The 17,984-nt window shown below is 42.1% G+C and overlaps 1 protein-coding gene across 1 annotated transcript; it reads left to right on the top strand.

The window, feature by feature from the left end:
* Positions 1–9,535: 9,535 nt before the first annotated feature.
* LOC142303108 (potassium voltage-gated channel subfamily A member 1-like) lies at positions 9,536–16,550 on the top strand. Its single transcript, XM_075344249.1, is given in 7 exon segments — positions 9,536–9,864; positions 10,179–10,640; positions 10,643–10,710; positions 10,712–10,783; positions 10,786–10,848; positions 10,850–11,213; positions 11,216–16,550. Coding segments are annotated over 6 exon segments (1,467 nt in total). The 5' UTR covers positions 9,536–9,864; positions 10,179–10,624; the 3' UTR covers positions 12,100–16,550.
* The last annotated feature ends 1,434 nt before the right edge of the window (positions 16,551–17,984 follow it).

The following is a 17,984-nucleotide window of genomic DNA, read 5'->3' as shown; positions in this document are numbered from 1 at the left end:
AAAATCTCTAAAAGGCATAAAGTTAAAGATGACACATTTGCTTTGTATTTTATGTATTTTAGGCAAAAAAAAAAAAAAATCTTTTACATTTTTTAATTAACAAAAAGGAAAATGGACCAATGCAAAAGTTTGGGCACCCTGTAGTACCTAATACTAACATCCCCTTTTGGCAAGTATCACAGCTTGTAAACATTTTTTGTAGCAGCAAATAGTCTTTCAATTCTTGTTTGAGGGATTTTCATCCATTCTTCCTTGGAGACGTCTTCCAGTTCTGTGAGATTCCTGGCTCATCTTCCAGTCCTGTGAGATTCCTGGCTCGTCTTCAAAGTTCTGTGAGATTCCTGGCTCGCCTTCCAGTCCTGTGAGATTCCTGGCTCGTCTTCCAGTTCTGTGAGATTCCTGGCTCTTCTTCCATTTCTGTGAGATTCCTGGCTCATCTTCAAGTTCTGTGAGATTCCTGGCTCGTCTTCCATTTCTGTGAGATTCCTGGCTCGTCTTCCAGTCCTGTGAGATTCCTGGCTCGTCTTCCAGCTCTGTGAGATTCCTGGCTCGTCTTCCACTTCTGTGAGATTTGTGACTCGTCTTCCACTTCTGTGAGATTCCTGGCTCGTCTTCCAGTTCTGTGAGATTCCTGGCTTGTCTTCCAGTTCTGTGAGATTTGTGGCTCGTCTTCCAGTTCTGTGAGATTCCTGGCTCGTCTTCCAGTTCTGTGAGATTTGTGGCTCGTCTTCCAGTTCTGTGAGATTTGTGGCTCATCTTCCAGTTCTGTGAGATTCCTGGCTTGTCTTCTAATTCTGTGAGATTCCTGACTCATCTTCCAGTTCTGTGAGATTCCTGGCTCGTCTTCCAGTTCTGTGAGATTCCTGGCTCGTCTTCCAGTTCTTTGAGATTCCTAGCTCATCTTCCAGTTCTGTGAGATTCCTGGCTCATCTTGCATGCTCTGCTCTTTTGAGGTCTAGCCACATATTTTCAATGATGTTCAGATCAGGGGACTGTGAGGGCCATTGTAAAACCTTCAGCTTGCGCCTTTTCTGGTCGTCTATTGTGGATTTTGATGTGTGTTTAGGATCATTATCCATTTGTAGAAGCCATCCTCTTTTCTCCTCTTTTCAACTTCTATATACAGATAAGGCTGCACATCAAACTTAGATAATAGTATAATGCCTCAAGCATATGGACAAATATTGGAATATACAATGAAAAATGCTACTTGCTAATTTGAACATGTGAATAATGAATTGCATACCTGCCATGAATATTAGGAAAAAGGAGATATTTAGCAATCGCATTGATCAATGTAACTGAGCCCCAAGGCCTCGTCAAGGCATATCTCTATATTGGGGTCCCTAGCTCTGTGACCCTAACTGTGTGTCATCTCATTGCAATTAAAAACTGCTATGGGTGGAGAGGGGTAACTAAGGACTTTCTTATATAGGAGATGGGAAAAACATGGCCGAAAGGGGCGGAGCTGTGTTCACATTCAGAAAAAAACTACATATAACTGAATAGGATAACTGAAGTGAGCACTAATATATATATTATGAGTGCCAGCCAAAAATTACATACTATATACAGATAAGGCTGCACATCAAACTTAGATAATAGTATAATGCCTCAAGCATATGGACAAATATTGGAATATACAATGAAAAATGCTACTTGCTAATTTGAACATGTGAATAATGAATTGCATACCTGCCATGAATATTAGGAAAAAGGAGATATTTAGCAATCGCATTGATCAATGTAACTGAGCCCCAAGGCCTCGTCAAGGCATATCTCTATATTGGGGTCCCTAGCTCTGTGACCCTAACTGTGTGTCATCTCATTGCAATTAAAAACTTGGGGCTCAGTTACATTGATCAATGCGATTGCTAAATATCTCCTTTTTCCTAATATTCATAGCAGGTATGCAATTCATTATTCACATGTTCAAATTAGCAAGTAGCATTTTTCATTGTATATTCCAATATTTGTCCATATGCTTGAGGCATTATACTATTATCTAAGTTTGATGTGCAGCCTTATCTGTATATAGTATGTAATTTTTGGCTGGCACTCATAATATATATATTAGTGCTCACTTCAGTTATCCTATTCAGTTATATGTAGTTTTTTTTCTGAATGTGAACACAGCTCCGCCCCTTTCGGCCATGTTTTTTCCATCTCCTATATAAGACAGTCCTTGGTTACCCCTCTCCACCCATAGCAGTTTTTAATTGCAATGAGATGACACACAGTTAGGGTCACAGAGCTAGGGACCCCAATATAGAGATATGCCTTGACGAGGCCTTGGGGCTCAGTTACATTGATCAATGCGATTGCTAAATATCTCCTTTTTCCTAATATTCATGGCAGGTATGCAATTCATTATTCACATGTTCAAATTAGCAAGTAGCATTTTTCATTGTATATTCCAATATTTGTCCATATGCTTGAGGCATTATACTATTATCTAAGTTTGATGTGCAGCCTTATCTGTATATAGTATGTAATTTTTGGCTGGCACTCATAATATATATATTAGTGCTCACTTCAGTTATCCTATTCACTCTTTTCAACTTCAGCTTTTTTTTACATATGGTCTTATGTTTGCATCAAGAATTTGTTGAAATTTCATTTAATACATTAATTCCCCATACCATTGGCTGCAACACAACCCCAAAGCATGATTGATCCGCCCCATGCTTAATGGTTGGCGAAATATTTTTTTTCTGAAATTCTGTGCATTTTGTCTCCCCACACACCTTTGATCATTGTGGTCAAAGAGTTCTATTCTAACCTCATCGGTCCACAGGACTTATTTCCAAAAGGAATCAGGCTTGTTTAGATGTTATTTTGCATACTTCTACCACTGAATTCTATGGTGAGGACGCAGGAGAGGTTTTCTTCTGACTCTTCCATGAAGGCCATAGTTGTGTAGGTGTCTCTGAACAGTAGACCTATTTACCACAACTACAGAGTCTGCTAAATCTTTCTAAAGGTCTTTTGCAGTCATGCAGGGGTTTCTGATTTGCCTCTCTAGCAATCCTACGAGCAGCTCTCACAGATATTTTGCTTGGTCTTCCAGACCTTATCTTGACCTCCGCTGTTCCTGGTAACTACCATTTCTTAATTACATTTAAAATTGAGGAAAGGGCAACTTTAAAATGCTTTGCTACCTTCAGCTTTGTGGACTCCACCATTTTCAGAGTGCTAGGCAGCTGCTTAGAAGATTAGCTGGTTGCTGTTTTTTTGGCACAAGGTTAGAGGAGGCTGGGTTTTTATAAAGGTGTGAAATTTGCATCCCCTGGTCTAATGATGATTGTGAACAAGCCTTAATGGGCTAATCAAGGTATGAAACCTTAAAGTTATCTGAGGACACAAATCTCCAAGGGTGCCCAAAGTTTTGCATCAATCCTGTTTCCTTTTTGCAAAATGTAAAAGATTAAAATAATTTTTAGGGGGTGGGCTGAAATACAAAGGAAAGGTGTCATCTTTACCTTTATGCCCTTTAGAGATCAGAAGAGTAATTTTGACCACGGGTGTCCTAACTTTTGCATTGGCTCATTTTCCTTTTTGTAATAAAATGTAAAAGATGAAAATACTTTTTAAGGGGGTGGGCTAAAATACAAAGAAAAGGTGTCATCTTTACCTTTATGCCCTTTAGAAATCATAAGAGACATTTTGACCAGGGGTGTCCAAACTTTTGCATTGGCCCATTTTCCTTTTTGTAATTTTTAAAATATTTTGTTAGGGGGTGGGCTGAAATACAAAGGAAAGGTGTCATCTTTACCTTTATGCCCTTTAGAGATCATAAGAGTCATTTTGACCAGGGGTGTCCTAACTTTTGCATTGGCCCATTTTCCTTTTTGTAATAAAATGTAAAAGATGAAAATACTTTTTTAGGGGTGGGCTAAAATACAAAGGAAAGGTGTCATCTTTACCTCTATGCCCTTTAGGGATCATAAGAGTCATTTTGACCAGGGGTGTCCAAACTTTTGCATTGGCCCATTTTCCTTAAAATGTAAAAGATGAAAATATTTTTTTGGGGGGTGGGCTAAAATACAAAGGAAAGGTGTCATCTTTACCTTTATGCCCTTTAGAGTAATTTTGACCAGGGGTGTCCAGACTTTTGCATTGGCCATTTTCCTTAAAATGTAAAAGATGAAAATAATTTTTTTGGGGGGTGAGCTAAAATACAAAAGGAAAGGTGTCATGTTTACCTCTATGCCCTTTAGAGATCATAAGAGTAATTTTGACCAGGGGTGCCCAAACTTTTGCATGCTGATTGATTTCAAGAGTTTCTGCAGCAGTTTGGGTTTTTAACTGAGCCTGTGACCAGCAGACAAGTGATATGATACAGAGCTTGAGTGGAGAAGGTGCTGGCAGCACTGAGCTCTGCAGAGCCTGGTGACACTATGACAAGAATCATGATGAGCAGCGCAGGCAGAGCCATGACAGTGCCTGACACTGTGCACAGGCTGCAGGCTTGACTGCTCTGTACAGGATCCCACACTGTGCAGCCTGCTCATTAGCATTTTATAGCCACAGCTGGGAATCCAGAGAATAGTATGCAGCCTGTGGAAAGTGCTGCAGAGCAAACTGGAAGGGGGAATGAGAGAGGCGCAGCAGCAGTCAGTGTGCTGGCATCCTGCTACATTGTAGCATCGCAATGTGGAAGGAAGGACTAATCCCTCTGCAGCTGACAGCCAGGAGCCCACCATGTAATGCCTGACTGCAGTCACCTGCCACTCCTGATCATGGACCATGGTATGTGCCTCTTCATCTACTAACCTATAATCAATTGTGGGGAAGGCAGGAGCTGTCATTACTGCAGCACACAGTGTACAGAGCCTGGATGTGCTGCCTGTACTGCAGACAACATGGAATCAGTGGTGGAATCACTGCCTGCAAGGAAAAAGGGGTGCAGGTGACTGAGGCTGGGGATGACTACTCTATAGTGCAGGTTGGATGAGTGATTTGGGGGTGCACTGACAGCAGATGGGGGGGGGGGGGGGTGATCGAAACACTGAGGTTGGGGATCATTTTGTTTGACTGGGTTGAGTTGTGGGGCTTCTGTGATTCTTACATTTGTGTTTGGGTGATTGGTTGTGTCAAGGGATGAACTGGGAGAATGGTGGAGTGATGGGAACTACTGGGAGAATGGAGTGATGGGAAGCACTGGGAGAATGGGGGAGTGATGGGAAGTACTGGGAGAATGGTGGAGTGATGGGAAGTACTGGGAGAATGGTGGAGTGATGGGAAGCAGTGGGAGAATGGGGGAGTAATGGGAAGCACTGGGAGAATGGGGGAGTAATGGGAAACACTGGGAGAATGGGGGAGTGATGGGGAGCACTGGGAGAATGGTGGAGTGATGGGAAGCACTGGGAGAATGGGGGAGTAATGGGAAGCACTGGGAGAATGGTGGAGTGATGGGAAGCACTGGGAGAATGGTGGAGTGATGGGAAGCACTGGGAGAATGGGGGAGTAATGGGAAACACTGGGAGAATGGTGGAGTGATGGGAAGCACTGGGAGAATGGTGGAGTGATGGGAAGCACTGGGAGAATGGTGGAGTGATGGGAAGTACTGGGAGAATGGTGGAGTGATGGGAAGCAGTGGGAGAATGGGGGAGTAATGGGAAGCACTGGGAGAATGGGGGAGTAATGGGAAACACTGGGAGAATGGGGGAGTGATGGGAAGCACTGGGAGAATGGGGGAGTAATGGGAAACACTGGGAGAATGGTGGAGTGATGGGAAGCACTGGGTGACTGGTGGAGTAATGGGAAGAACTGGGTGACTGGTGGAGTGATGGGAAGCACTGGGAGAATGGTGGAGTGATGGGAGGCACTGGGAGACTGGTGGAGTGATGGGAGGCACTGGGAGACTGGTGGAGTGATGGGAAACACTGGGAGAATGGTGGAGTGATGGGAAGCACTGGGAGAATGGTGGAGTGATGGGAAGCACTGGGAGAATGGTGGAGTGATGGGAAGCACTGGGAGAATGGTGGAGTGATGGGAAGCACTGGGAGAATGGGGGAGTGATGGGAAGCACTGGGAGAATGGGGGAGTGATGGGAAGCACTGGGGGAATGGGGGAGTGATGGGAAGCACTGGGAGAATGGGGGAGTGATGGGAAGCACTGGGAGAATGGGGGAGTGATGGGAAGCACTGGGAGAATGGGGGAGTGATGGGAAGCACTGGGAGAATGGTGGAGTGATGGGAAGCACTGGGAGAATGGTGGAGTGATGGGAAGCACTGGGAGAATGGTGGAGTGATGGGAAGCACTGGGAGAATGGTGGAGTGATGGGAAGCACTGGGAGAATGGTGGAGTGATGGGAAGCACTGGGAGAATGGTGGAGTGATGGGAAGCACTGGGAGAATGGTGGAGTGATGGGAAGCACTGGGAGAATGGTGGAGTGATGGGAAGCACTGGGAGAATGGTGGAGTGATGGGAAGCACTGGGAGAATGGTGGAGTGATGGGAAGCACTGGGTGACTGGTAGAGTGATGGGAAGCACTGGGTGACTGGTAGAGTGATGGGAAGCACTGGGTGACTGGTAGAGTGATGGGAAGCACTGGGTGACTGGTAGAGTGATGGGAAGCACTGGGTGACTGGTAGAGTAATGGGAAGCACTGCATGACTGGTAGAGTAATGGTAAGCACGGGGTGACTGGTAGAGTAATGGTAAGCACGGGGTGACTGGTAGAGTAATGGGAAGCACTGCATGACTGGTAGAGTAATGGGAAGCACTGGGTGACTGGTAGAGTAATGGGAAGCACTGCGTGACTGGTAGAGTAATGGGAAGCACTGCATGATTGGTAGAGTAATGGGAAGCACTGCATGACTGGTAGAGTAATGGGAAGCACGGGGTGACTGGTAGAGTAATGGGAAGCACTGGGAGACTGGTAGAGTAATGGGAAGCACTGCATGACTGGTAGAGTAATGGGAAGCACTGGGAGACTGGTAGAGTAATGGGAAGCACTGCATGACTGGTAGAGTAATGGGAAGCACGGGGTGACTGGTAGAGTAATGGGAAGCACTGGGAGACTGGTAGAGTAATGGGAAGCACTGCATGACTGGTAGAGTAATGGGAAGCACTGGGAGACTGGTAGAGTAATGGGAAGCACTGGGAGACTGGTAGAGTAATGGGAAGCACTGGGAGACTGGTAGAGTAATGGGAAGCACTGGGTGACTGGTGGAGTAATTGGGGGCACCGACCCACTAATGGAGTAAAGGGAGGTACTGGATCACAGGTGGAGTGAAATGAAGTACTGGCAGACTTGACTAAAGGGGAGCTTTGGTTGACTTGTGGAGTAATGGGGAGCACTGGGTGACTGGTAGAGTAAATGGGAGCAATAAGCAACTGGTGAAGTAAAAGGGGACACTGGCTAACTGGAGCTATTGGTGACTTGTGGCATAAGGTGAACATTGGGTGACTGTAGTAAAGTGGAGCACTTGGTGACTGGTATAGTAAAGGAGACCAGTTGGCGACTGGTAGGGTAGGTGGTGGCAGTGGCCCTCGCGTAGAGTAAAGTGGGGGCACTGGTTGCCTGTAAAAATAAAGGGGAACACTGGACGACTAGTAGAGTAAAGGGGATACCAGCTCACTGGTAGAATAAATGGGGGGTTCTAGGTGATTGGTGGAGGAAAGGCGGTACTGGGTGAACGGGGAACACTAGGTGACAGTAGAGTGAAGGGAAACATGGCATGACTAGTAGTTATGTGGTTATCATTGTCATCGAGTACTCCGTTGACTTTATGGCAAGCTTCGAATTGGCACTAGTGGCATAGATGGGTGTGTTGATAGTAAGTGAGGTGCTATCATCATTGCTACCGGACTGAGCTTGGGAACCATTTGCCTAGTGCAGTCAGGACATAGGGTAAGTGGCAGAGTATAGAGCTGCCACTGCCTGGTTACTCCTATTATTAATTCTGCTGGAGGACCAAGTCCTGGGAAGGTCTCACCACCATTACAGGTGACAGCTCATAGGGTGATCTCATCCTAGATATAGGCTTTCACATTGGCATTGCAGTGTATTGCAGGCAAGAGTTTCATAATGGGGGCAGACATCTTTGGCAAACAGGTGTGTAGTGCATGGATGAGTGGGCAGTGATAAATCTAATGGGGCAGACAACTTGGGCCACCAGGTGTGCAGTATATGGATGAGTAAACCTAATGTGGCAGACATCTTTTGCCACCAGGTGTGCAGTACATGGATGAGTAACCCTAATGGGGCAGACATCTTTGGCCACCAGGATGAGTGGGCTCTGGTAAACCTAATGGGGCAGACATCTTTGGCCACCAGGTGTGCAGTACATGGATGAGTAAACCTAATGGGGCAGACATCTTTGGCCACCAGGTGTGCAGTACATGGATGAGTAAACCTAATGGGGCAGACATCTTTGGCCACCAGGATGAGTGGGCTCTGGTAAACCTAATGGGGCAGACATCTTTGGCCACCAGGTGTGCAGTACATGGATGAGTGGGCTCTGGTAAACCTAATGGGGGCAGACATCTTTGGCCACCAGGATGAGTGGGCTCTGGTAAACCTAATGGGGCAGACATCTTTGGCCACCAGGTGTGCAGTACATGGATGAGTGGGCACTGGTAAACCTAATGGGGGCAGACATCTTAGGCCACCAGGTGTGCAGTTCATGGAAGAGTAAACGTAATGGGGCAGACATCTTTGGCCACCAGGTATGCACTACGTGGATGAGTAAACCTAATGGGGCAGACATCTTTGGCCACCAGGATGAGTGGGCACTGGTAAACCTAATGGGGCAGACATCTTAGGCCACCAGGTGTGCAGTTCATGGAAGAGTAAACGTAATGGGGCAGACATCTTTGGCCACCAGGATGAGTAGGCAGTAGTAAACCTAATAGGGGTAGGCATCTTTGGCCACCAGGTGTGCAGTGCATGGATGAATGGCAGTGATAAACCTAATGGGGTAGCCATCTCTGGCCACCAGGATGAGTGGGCACTGGTAAACCTAATAGGGGCAGACCTCTTTGGCCACCAGGTGTGGAGTACATGGATGAGTGGGCTCTGGTAAACCTAATGGGGCAGACATCTTTGGCCACCAGGTGTGCAGTGTATGGATGAGTGGGCACTGGTGGAGCCACCCTATGAGGACTTGGCTTGACTCTTGCATGTAAGTGGCGATGACAGCTGGCACTGCCGCCTCTCGTGGACTGTTTGCTGGTTGTGTTTCTACACGTGAAGCCGTTTCTCTCCTCCCACATCATGTTCACATTGTTGGGGGGGGTGATCATGGCTAATAGATCATTTGCTGGATGCCCACATGGAGTAGGAGGAAGGGGAGGGGGTCTGTTGCTTGCATTGCATGCTGCCTGCATTGCGTCTCAATGTGAATCCCCTTGGAAGGAAAAAAAAAAACACACTGCCTTGTTTTTTCCCAGTCTCTTAGCAGTAAAAGCCTATAGGATTGTAGTATGGCTGGACTTGTGATTACCCAGGGAGGATCTGTTCCTGCCTGCACCAAACAGCTCTCATGTTTCTGCTGATACTGCAACGTCAATAAATGGTTAGAGTTCGCTATTCCCCCTTAATGTATTCCGACTTAGCCATACCAGGCTCATTACCGCTATAGCGAGGGCTGCTCCGATGATGCAGCTGCTCTGCACGTCCCCGGGACTGGTGCATCCCTACCGTGCCCAAGGAGTGAGGATTAAAGCATGATTTGTTTCTTTGGATGACTCTTTATGCAGCTTGGGCAGCTCGGCCGGACTAACATGGGCTTTATTGTGCATTTTAAGGGGCACAGGAGCTCGCCTTTGCATGTGCCTCCCTGTATACTGCAAGGCTTGACGCATTCCCAGCCTGCTATTACTTCTCATCCTGCAGCAGCAGCACCCACACAAGGTAAGGTGAACAACACCGGCTTCCCATTCCCCCTCCTTTTACCCTGCAATCCATGCACTGCAGCAATGTGATTTGGTGTCTGGTGCTTGTGTTGTGAACTTAACTTAGTGCCTAGTGAAGGAATGTCCATAGAGCTGTTATCCCCTGCGGTAGGTTCTCTGCATGATTTTTTTTTTTATTTTTTTTTCCTTACATCCCTCTGTGTTATGCTTTTTTGGAATATTTCCTATGTCTTTACTCCTTTTTTTTAGTACTTTTCTTTCTTTTTTTCTTTTTTTTTCTTTTTTATTTTTTTTTTCATATTCCCCCTGCAGCATTCATCTACCGCACTGGCGTGATCTTCTGGTTTACCTAACTGTGAATACAAAAAGGAGGGGAAAGCAGGAGGAAAAAATCTGCTGAGTTGGCATCCATCCCTACAGCATTTCATGTTTGGGGAGCTGTGACAGCATTACGGCAATGGTAGACTCAGATAGGAGAACTGACCTGCTGCAGTAGAGGGAGAAAACAGTAAGGATCTGATATTCGTGTTTTGGTTTTCTTTTTTGGCAAAATCTCCATAAGGACATTAATTTTTTATTTGGGGAGTGTGTGGCAAAAGATCTGCATCTCCTACCCTGTTTCGGTTGCTTTGAAGACCCTGAGGGACCTGGCAGTCTATACGGAAGAAAGTCAAGGGGTAGAAGGGAGGGTGCTGCAGCATCAAAGTGGGTTATTCCTAGCAGCTCCTCCTCCCTCACCCCTCCTCCCCTGCAGAAAAATGACCGTGATTGCTGGGAGAACATGGACGAGACCTCGGCCCTACCTGGGCACCCTCAAGACAGCTACCAGCCAGACCACGATGATTCACGAGTGCTGTGAGAGGGTGGTCATCAACGTGGCTGGCTTACGCTTTGAGACCCAGTTAAAGACCCTTAGCCCCAATTTCCCAATACTTTGCTTGGAAACCCCAAAAAGAGGATGCGTTACTTTGACCCCCTTAGGGAATGAGTACTTTTTTGATCGCAACAGGCCCAGTTTTGATGCCATATTGTATTACTACCAGTCCGGGGGAAGGCTCCGTAGGCCAGTCAACGTACCCTTGGACATGTTTTCCGAAGAGATCAAGTTTTACGAGCTAGGCGAAGAAGCGATGGAGAAATTTCGTGAGGATGAGGGCTTTATAAAAGAAGAGGAGCGCCCTTTGCCCGAAAAAGAGTTCCAGCGTCAGGTGTGGCTTTTGTTTGAGTTCCCCGAGAGCTCAGGACCAGCCAGGATCATCGCCATAGTATCAGTCATGGTCATCCTCATCTCTATTGTTATTTTCAGCTTGGAGACTTTGCCAGAGTTGAAGGAAGACCGGATCTTCAGTCGCAGGTGGACAACAGTACAGTTTTCTTCAAATCCAACATCTTCACGGATCCCTTCTTCGTGGTGGAGACTCTCTGCATCATCTGGTTCTCCTTCGAGTTGGTGGTAAGGTTCTTTGCTTGTCCCAGCAAACCGGAGTTCTTCAAAAACATCATGAACTTTATTGACATAGTGGCCATCATCCCATACTTTATCACCTTGGGAACTGAAATGGCCGAGCAAGATGGTCCCCAAAAAGGAGGGGAGCAGGCAACATCTTTGGCCATCCTGAGGGTCATCAGACTGGTAAGAGTCTTTAGAATCTTCAAACTCTCCAGACATTCTAAGGGCCTCCAGATTTTGGGACAAACCTTGAAAGCTAGCATGAGAGAATTAGGGTTGCTAATCTTTTTTCTATTCATTGGGGTCATCTTGTTCTCCAGCGCAGTGTACTTTGCTGAAGCAGAAGAGGATGACTCTCATTTTACAAGTATCCCTGATGCTTTCTGGTGGGCGGTGGTATCCATGACCACTGTGGGCTATGGTGACATGTACCCTGTGACAATTGGAGGCAAAATTGTGGGCTCCTTGTGTGCCATTGCTGGTGTCCTGACAATTGCCCTGCCTGTACCTGTCATCGTGTCCAACTTCAACTACTTCTACCACCGAGAAACTGAAGGGGAGGAACAGGCTCAGTTACTTCATGTTAGTTGCCCCAATTTAGCCTCTGACAGTGACCTGAGTCGACGCAGCTCTTCGACTATGAGCAAATCTGAGTACATGGAGATCGAAGAGGACCTGAACAATAGCATAGATAATTTTAGAGAGGCCAATCTCAGAACTGGCAACTGCACCGTAGCCAATCAGAACTGTGTTAACAAAAGCAAGCTACTGACAGACGTGTAGATCGAGGTCCACCACCACTGCAGGATGTCAATGGCTTGGCCACTTTCTGTAGATGCTTTAAAACTAGTCTTTGAATGCTTTACCTTCTCATCGTTAATGCATTGTTGCATTGCGAATTTTGTGCTCAGCGAACCAAGAAGCTTTCAGGATCCGTGAAAGATAATAACTATTAATCATTTATTTTTTAAATGGGATATTTTTTTTTTTTTCCGGTTCTTCTTCTTCTTCTTCTTCCATCCAACCGAGAAACGGAATTCTCCCAAACCGGTTGCGATAGTGAAAGGGTTAAAAAAAAAAATCCACTTTCACCACTTTCCTTGCTTGTCAGTCTTATATGGCAACCAAGAGATATGCATGGATTTACAGTAGTTTTTTATTTTATTTTTTTTGTTTTTTTCAAAGACGACTACGTAGAGCATCCGAGGAAGTGCATCTAAGGGGTTAACCTTGAAGTATGCAAAAAAAAATATATAAAAAAAAACAAAAACACTTTGATCCGAAGAAGTGTATTACTATCCAATGAAATAATATGCACTTACCGATGACCTACTGATTCATAAAGCACCTTAGGAATCAATCCATGACTTTTGCTTCATCTTAAAGGGACAGGGACAATATTAAAGTCATTTAAATGGAAAAAAAAAAGACATACATCTGCAATTGCTGCTAGAGTTTTCTTTCTTATATGCAGATGATATCAACTCAATTATTTTTTATTTTTTTTTTGTCTTTTTTTATATCATTTCAAATTGTTTCACAAAACTTGGATGCAACCCCCTAGTTTTCGACCGCCCCCCCCATCTTCCTTCTCTCACCCCATTCTTGTTGCAATACACAGCACAATGGTATTAACTCATTAGCATGTTTTTTCAAAATTTGATACCTAATGTATTTATTTGGTAATCTAGCATGCCGGAAATGTTACCTCAAACCAATATGGGGGATAAGTTTTATTTATTTCTTTAATTTTTATTATTTTATTTTTTTTACCCTTTTTTTGGGCTTTTTGTGTGAAATGCAACGACCCGACGGCGCAAGACGCTGCGGGTCCTTTAACTGTAAAACAAGAACATGATCCGTTTTATTTTATTTTTTATTATTTATTTGTGTCTTTTCGACGGCTATTATTTGCATTCACCAAAAGTGCACTCCTAATTTAAAAAAAATAAATAAAAAAATAAAAAAAATAAGAAAAAAGTTAAAAAATTTACAATTTTAAATTAGTAATTTACGATTTACGGTACTGTATGTAAATGCATAGTAAGTAAAAAAAAAAAAGGGAGACAATAACCTTTTACTGAAGAACCAAGCATGTTAAAGTATTCAGCATTATGGCCTACTTGATTAAGGTGTAATCTGAAGTAATTTATGCATGATTATCAGTATTCTAGAAAATAAAAAAAAAAATAAAAAAAGTCAATGTTCATATTGGATTAGGAGCCAGATGGAATTTTAAGGGCCTAATGTTTTTTTTTAAATTTTTTTTCCTGTAGTATATCTCAGGGAAATATGCTAACTTATCTCCAGGCATACAAAAAAAAACACACAAAAAAAATTCTAAAATTAATATAAAAATATAATAAAATCCTAGGATTATTATATGACTTCTTAAAAGTCAAAAATGAACCGTATGTAATGATACCGAAGAAATTCAAAGCAAAAGCATAGACTTACTGAAATGGTGCAGATGCATGTATATTGCTACAGCCTCAGAATGTAATTTACCATTAACTGTATGCATTAAAAAATATAAAATAAAAAAAGAACAAAAAAAAAATAAAATGCAGACATCTCTTATGCTTTTATTATTTGACGTCCATTATTATTATTATTATTATTATTATTATTATTATTATTATTATTATTCCTCTAGAATTTGCTATGGAAATTCTAGAGAACAGAATGATCTAGATAGTTGCTAGTGCCTTTTATTCTTTCTTCACTGACTTGCTGAAAGTGCCTCCGTGAATAGAGCTAAAATAAAAAAATATATATAATAAAAAAAAAAAAGACAGGAACTGTAGAGTAAAAAAAAAAAAAATTACAAAAAAATTCTAGGTGACGTGACATTACCAGGACTAATCCATAGGGGGCGCACTATCCTCTTGTCTTTTAAAGGGAAATGATATATAAAGCAAAAAGGGCCAGTGTATGCTTGGATGTTTCTTGTATTACTATTTGCTTTTTATTTTATTTTCGCGATGAGGTACAAAAAAAAACAACAATAACAAAAAAGTTTTATATTGTGAATGTGCTGTAAAAAAGTTTTTGAAACTTTTTACCTGGAAAGGAAAAAAGTTATGCACTTAACAAAGCGCCGTTATTATTTTTTCATCATTCCTCGGTTGAGCTTTGATCCTTATGACAATACTCGCCAAGACATATGCAATGCTGTGCTGCAACCTTCTATGATTTATACGCAAACTGCCAACATTTTTGGAAAAATTTTTGTACCCAAAATTAAAAAAAAAAGAAAAAAAAAAGACTTAGGATTATGTATTTCCAGAGCTGGTGCATTATAGCCTTATACCCCCCCTCCATTGAAAACCATTTCCCCCCTCCATAAAAAAGGGAAAATTTTACCTTAATTTTAGCTGGGTGTGTAAAAGACAGAAAGGATCGTAGCTCAAAAAATTGGGCAAATTTTACCTTAATTTTAGCTGAGGATGTAAAAGGTAAAAAGAGATCGTAGCTGAAATAATTGGGCAAATTTTACCTTAATTTTAGCTGGGGATGTGAAAAGGATCATAGCTCAAATAATTGGGCAAATTTTACCTTAATTTTAGCTGGGGATGTAAAAGGCAGAAAGGGATCGTAGCTGAAATAATCGGGCAAATTTTACCTTAATTTTAGCTGGGGATGTGAAATGGATCATAGCTCAAATAATCGGGCAAATTTTACCTCAATTTTCACTGGGGATGTAAAAGGCAGAAAGGGATCGTAGCTCAAATAATTGGGCAAATTTTACCTTAATTTTAGCTGGGGATGTAAAAGGCAGAAAGGGATCGTAGCTCAAATAATTGGGCAAATTTTACCTTAATTTTAGCTGAGGATGTAAAAGGCAGAAAGGGATCGTAGCTCAAATAATTGGGCAAATTTTACTTTAATTTTAACTGGGGATCTAAATAGCAGAAAGGATCATAGGTCAAATAATTGGAAAAATTTTACCTTAATTTTAGCTGGGGATCTAAAAAGCAGAAAGGATCTCGTAGCTTAAATAATTGGGCAAATGTTACCTTAATTTTAGCTGGGGATCTAAAAGGCAGAAAGGGACCATAGCCAAATAATCAGGCAAATTTTACCTTAATTTTAGCTGGGGATGTAAAAGGCAGAAAGGATCGTAGCTCAAATAATTGGGAAAATTTTAGCTTGAGGTGGGAAAGGGATGGTAGCTCAAATAATCAGGTAAATTCTACCTTAATTTTAGTGGGGATCTAAAAAGCAGAAAGGATCATAGCTCAAACAATCCGATGTTCGATAAATATTGACATTCTAAAGTCAACATTTGGGATGAAGAATTATCGTCGGAAAGTGTTAAATTTTTTTATGCCATAAAAGACAAACAAACATAAAAGTTAAAAATTGGTAAAAGTTAAAAAAAATAAAAATAAAAAAATAAATATATATACACAATTTTCTGTATAATAAAAGGAAAAAACAAAGACCTGGTAACTCTCGAATTTGAGAGTCTTTGCACTTGTTGGACGAACTGGTTTTATTTTTCCTGGGTTTTTTTTCCATCCCCCTCCCCCCCAAAAAATTTAAAATTTAAAGATCATTAAATATAGCTTCCAGCTATTGCAAACAGCGCAAAATAAAACATTTTCTTGCTAAGGTATAACACACAAAAATTGTTTTTTTATTTTTTTTTTAAATTTTTTTAATTTCTTTTCAAATTGCATTCGGTAAAGTTGCAATAAAAATGCGTAAAGCTGAATAAGGTGGTTAAAGTAACATCGGACAAAGGCTCAACTGGCAACTTGGTTTATAAGTATTTTCTGGAGGGGTTCCCATAAATTTGTTTTAAGGACTTAATATTTCTGCATGAGTACAAAAAAACAAAAACAACAACAAAAAGTGCTGCATGAATTGACTTTATTTATTTTTTTAATTTATTTTATTTTTGATTTTTATTTATTTTATTTTTTTTGGAAAAGGTTAGGGGTACATTACTCGGGGTGCAGTCTGGGATTGTGTGAATGATGCTTTTCTCATTGTAACTCCGCCCATTTGGATAATCCTATGTTTGAAGTACAGGGATAAATTCTCATAGCCTAGGCATGCAGATCTGCAAAATTAAAAAAAAAAGCAAAAAAAAATAAAAAAAAAAGTCTGACGAATCTCTTTACCTTTTTCAAATGCGCTCAAATGTCTTTGTAGACCTGAACGTGCACTTGACAAATTGCTTGTTATTTAAAAAAAATACTAAATAAATATAATTTTTTTTACAAGTTTTGTTTACTTCTGAATTTGTTTAGTGAATCAATGTGAAATAAATTTTTAAGGTTTATTTTACATGTTTTTATAACACTGAATTTGCTTTAATTTTTTTCTTTTACGACGATTGTCAATATTGCGATTTTTGCTAATGGTTTCATACAAGGTATCGACTATTATGTTTTCTTTAATACTTTTGGGTATTATTATTGTTTGAATGTTTGTTAAAACAATCTCAAACTCCTAAAGGGTTCCTTGAGATAAAAGCCTAAATTTAGGCCAGACACAGTGCCACCATTGCCCGTGATCTTATCTCGTGTTGTGGGTCAGCACCATTCAAGTAGCAGTTGGAGAAAAGTGGAGAAAATGAACCAAAACTCTAAAATCTAGACCTATTTATCTTTGTTTATATGTATTTTTTCCAAGTTTTTAGCTAGTTGTCCCATAAACATTTATTAACTATCCACAGAATAGAATGTATGATCACTGTAGGAACAGCTGCTGAGAACCAGTTATCTTGAGAATGAAGGCCAAAGTCCCAGTGTGGATGGAGTGGTACTGAGCATGTGCGACCACCACTTATATAAGCAGTAAATAAGTAAATAGAATAGTGGTTGCACGTGCTCACTACAAGCACACGGCTTGCTAATTCATGACCTGTCTTCTTGAACATAACAGTAACTTATTGGTTATATATATGTGTATATATATATATATATATATATATATATATATATATATATACATGTCTCTCTAGCGCTCTCTCTTTGTCTCTCTCACCCTCTCTCTCTTTGTCTCTCTCACCCTCTCTCTCTTTGTCTCTCTCACCCTCTCTCTCCCTCATTCTCCCTCCCTCTTTCTCTCTCCCTCTTTCTCTCTCCCTCTTTCTCTCTCCCTCTTTCTCTCTCCCTCTTTCTCTCTCCCTCTTTCTCTCTCCCTCTTTCTCTCTCCCTCTTTCTCTCTCCCTCTTTCTCTCTCCCTCTTTTTCTCTCCCTCTTTTTCTCTCTCCCCCTTTCTCTCCCTTTCTCTTTCTCCCTCTTTTCTTTCTCCCTCTTTTTCTTTCTCCCTCCTTTTTTACTTTCTCCCTCTTTTTCTCTCTCTTTCTCTCCCCTCTCTCCCTCCTTCTTTTCCCCTCTCTTTTTTCTCTTTCACTCTCCTTGTCCTCCCTCTGTGTCTCTCACCTCTCACTCTTTTTCTCTCTCTCCCCTCTCTCCTTCTTCCTCTCTCCTTCTTCCTTTCTCCTACTTCCTTTCTCCTTCTTCCTCTCTCCTTCTTCCTCTCTCCTTCTTCCTCTCCTTCTTCCTCTCTCCTTCTTCCTCTCTCCTTCTTCCTCTCTCTTTCTTCCTCTCTCCTTCTTCCTCTCTCCCGCTTCCTCTCTCCCTCTTCCTCGCTTCCTCTCTCCCTCTTTTTCTCTCCCACTTCCTCTCTCTCCCCCTCTTCTCTCTCTC

This window comes from Anomaloglossus baeobatrachus, chromosome 4 (genome assembly GCF_048569485.1).
Source record: "Anomaloglossus baeobatrachus isolate aAnoBae1 chromosome 4, aAnoBae1.hap1, whole genome shotgun sequence".
NCBI lineage: Eukaryota > Metazoa > Chordata > Amphibia > Anura > Aromobatidae > Anomaloglossus > Anomaloglossus baeobatrachus.
This window is presented reverse-complemented; position numbering and strand designations above follow the sequence as displayed.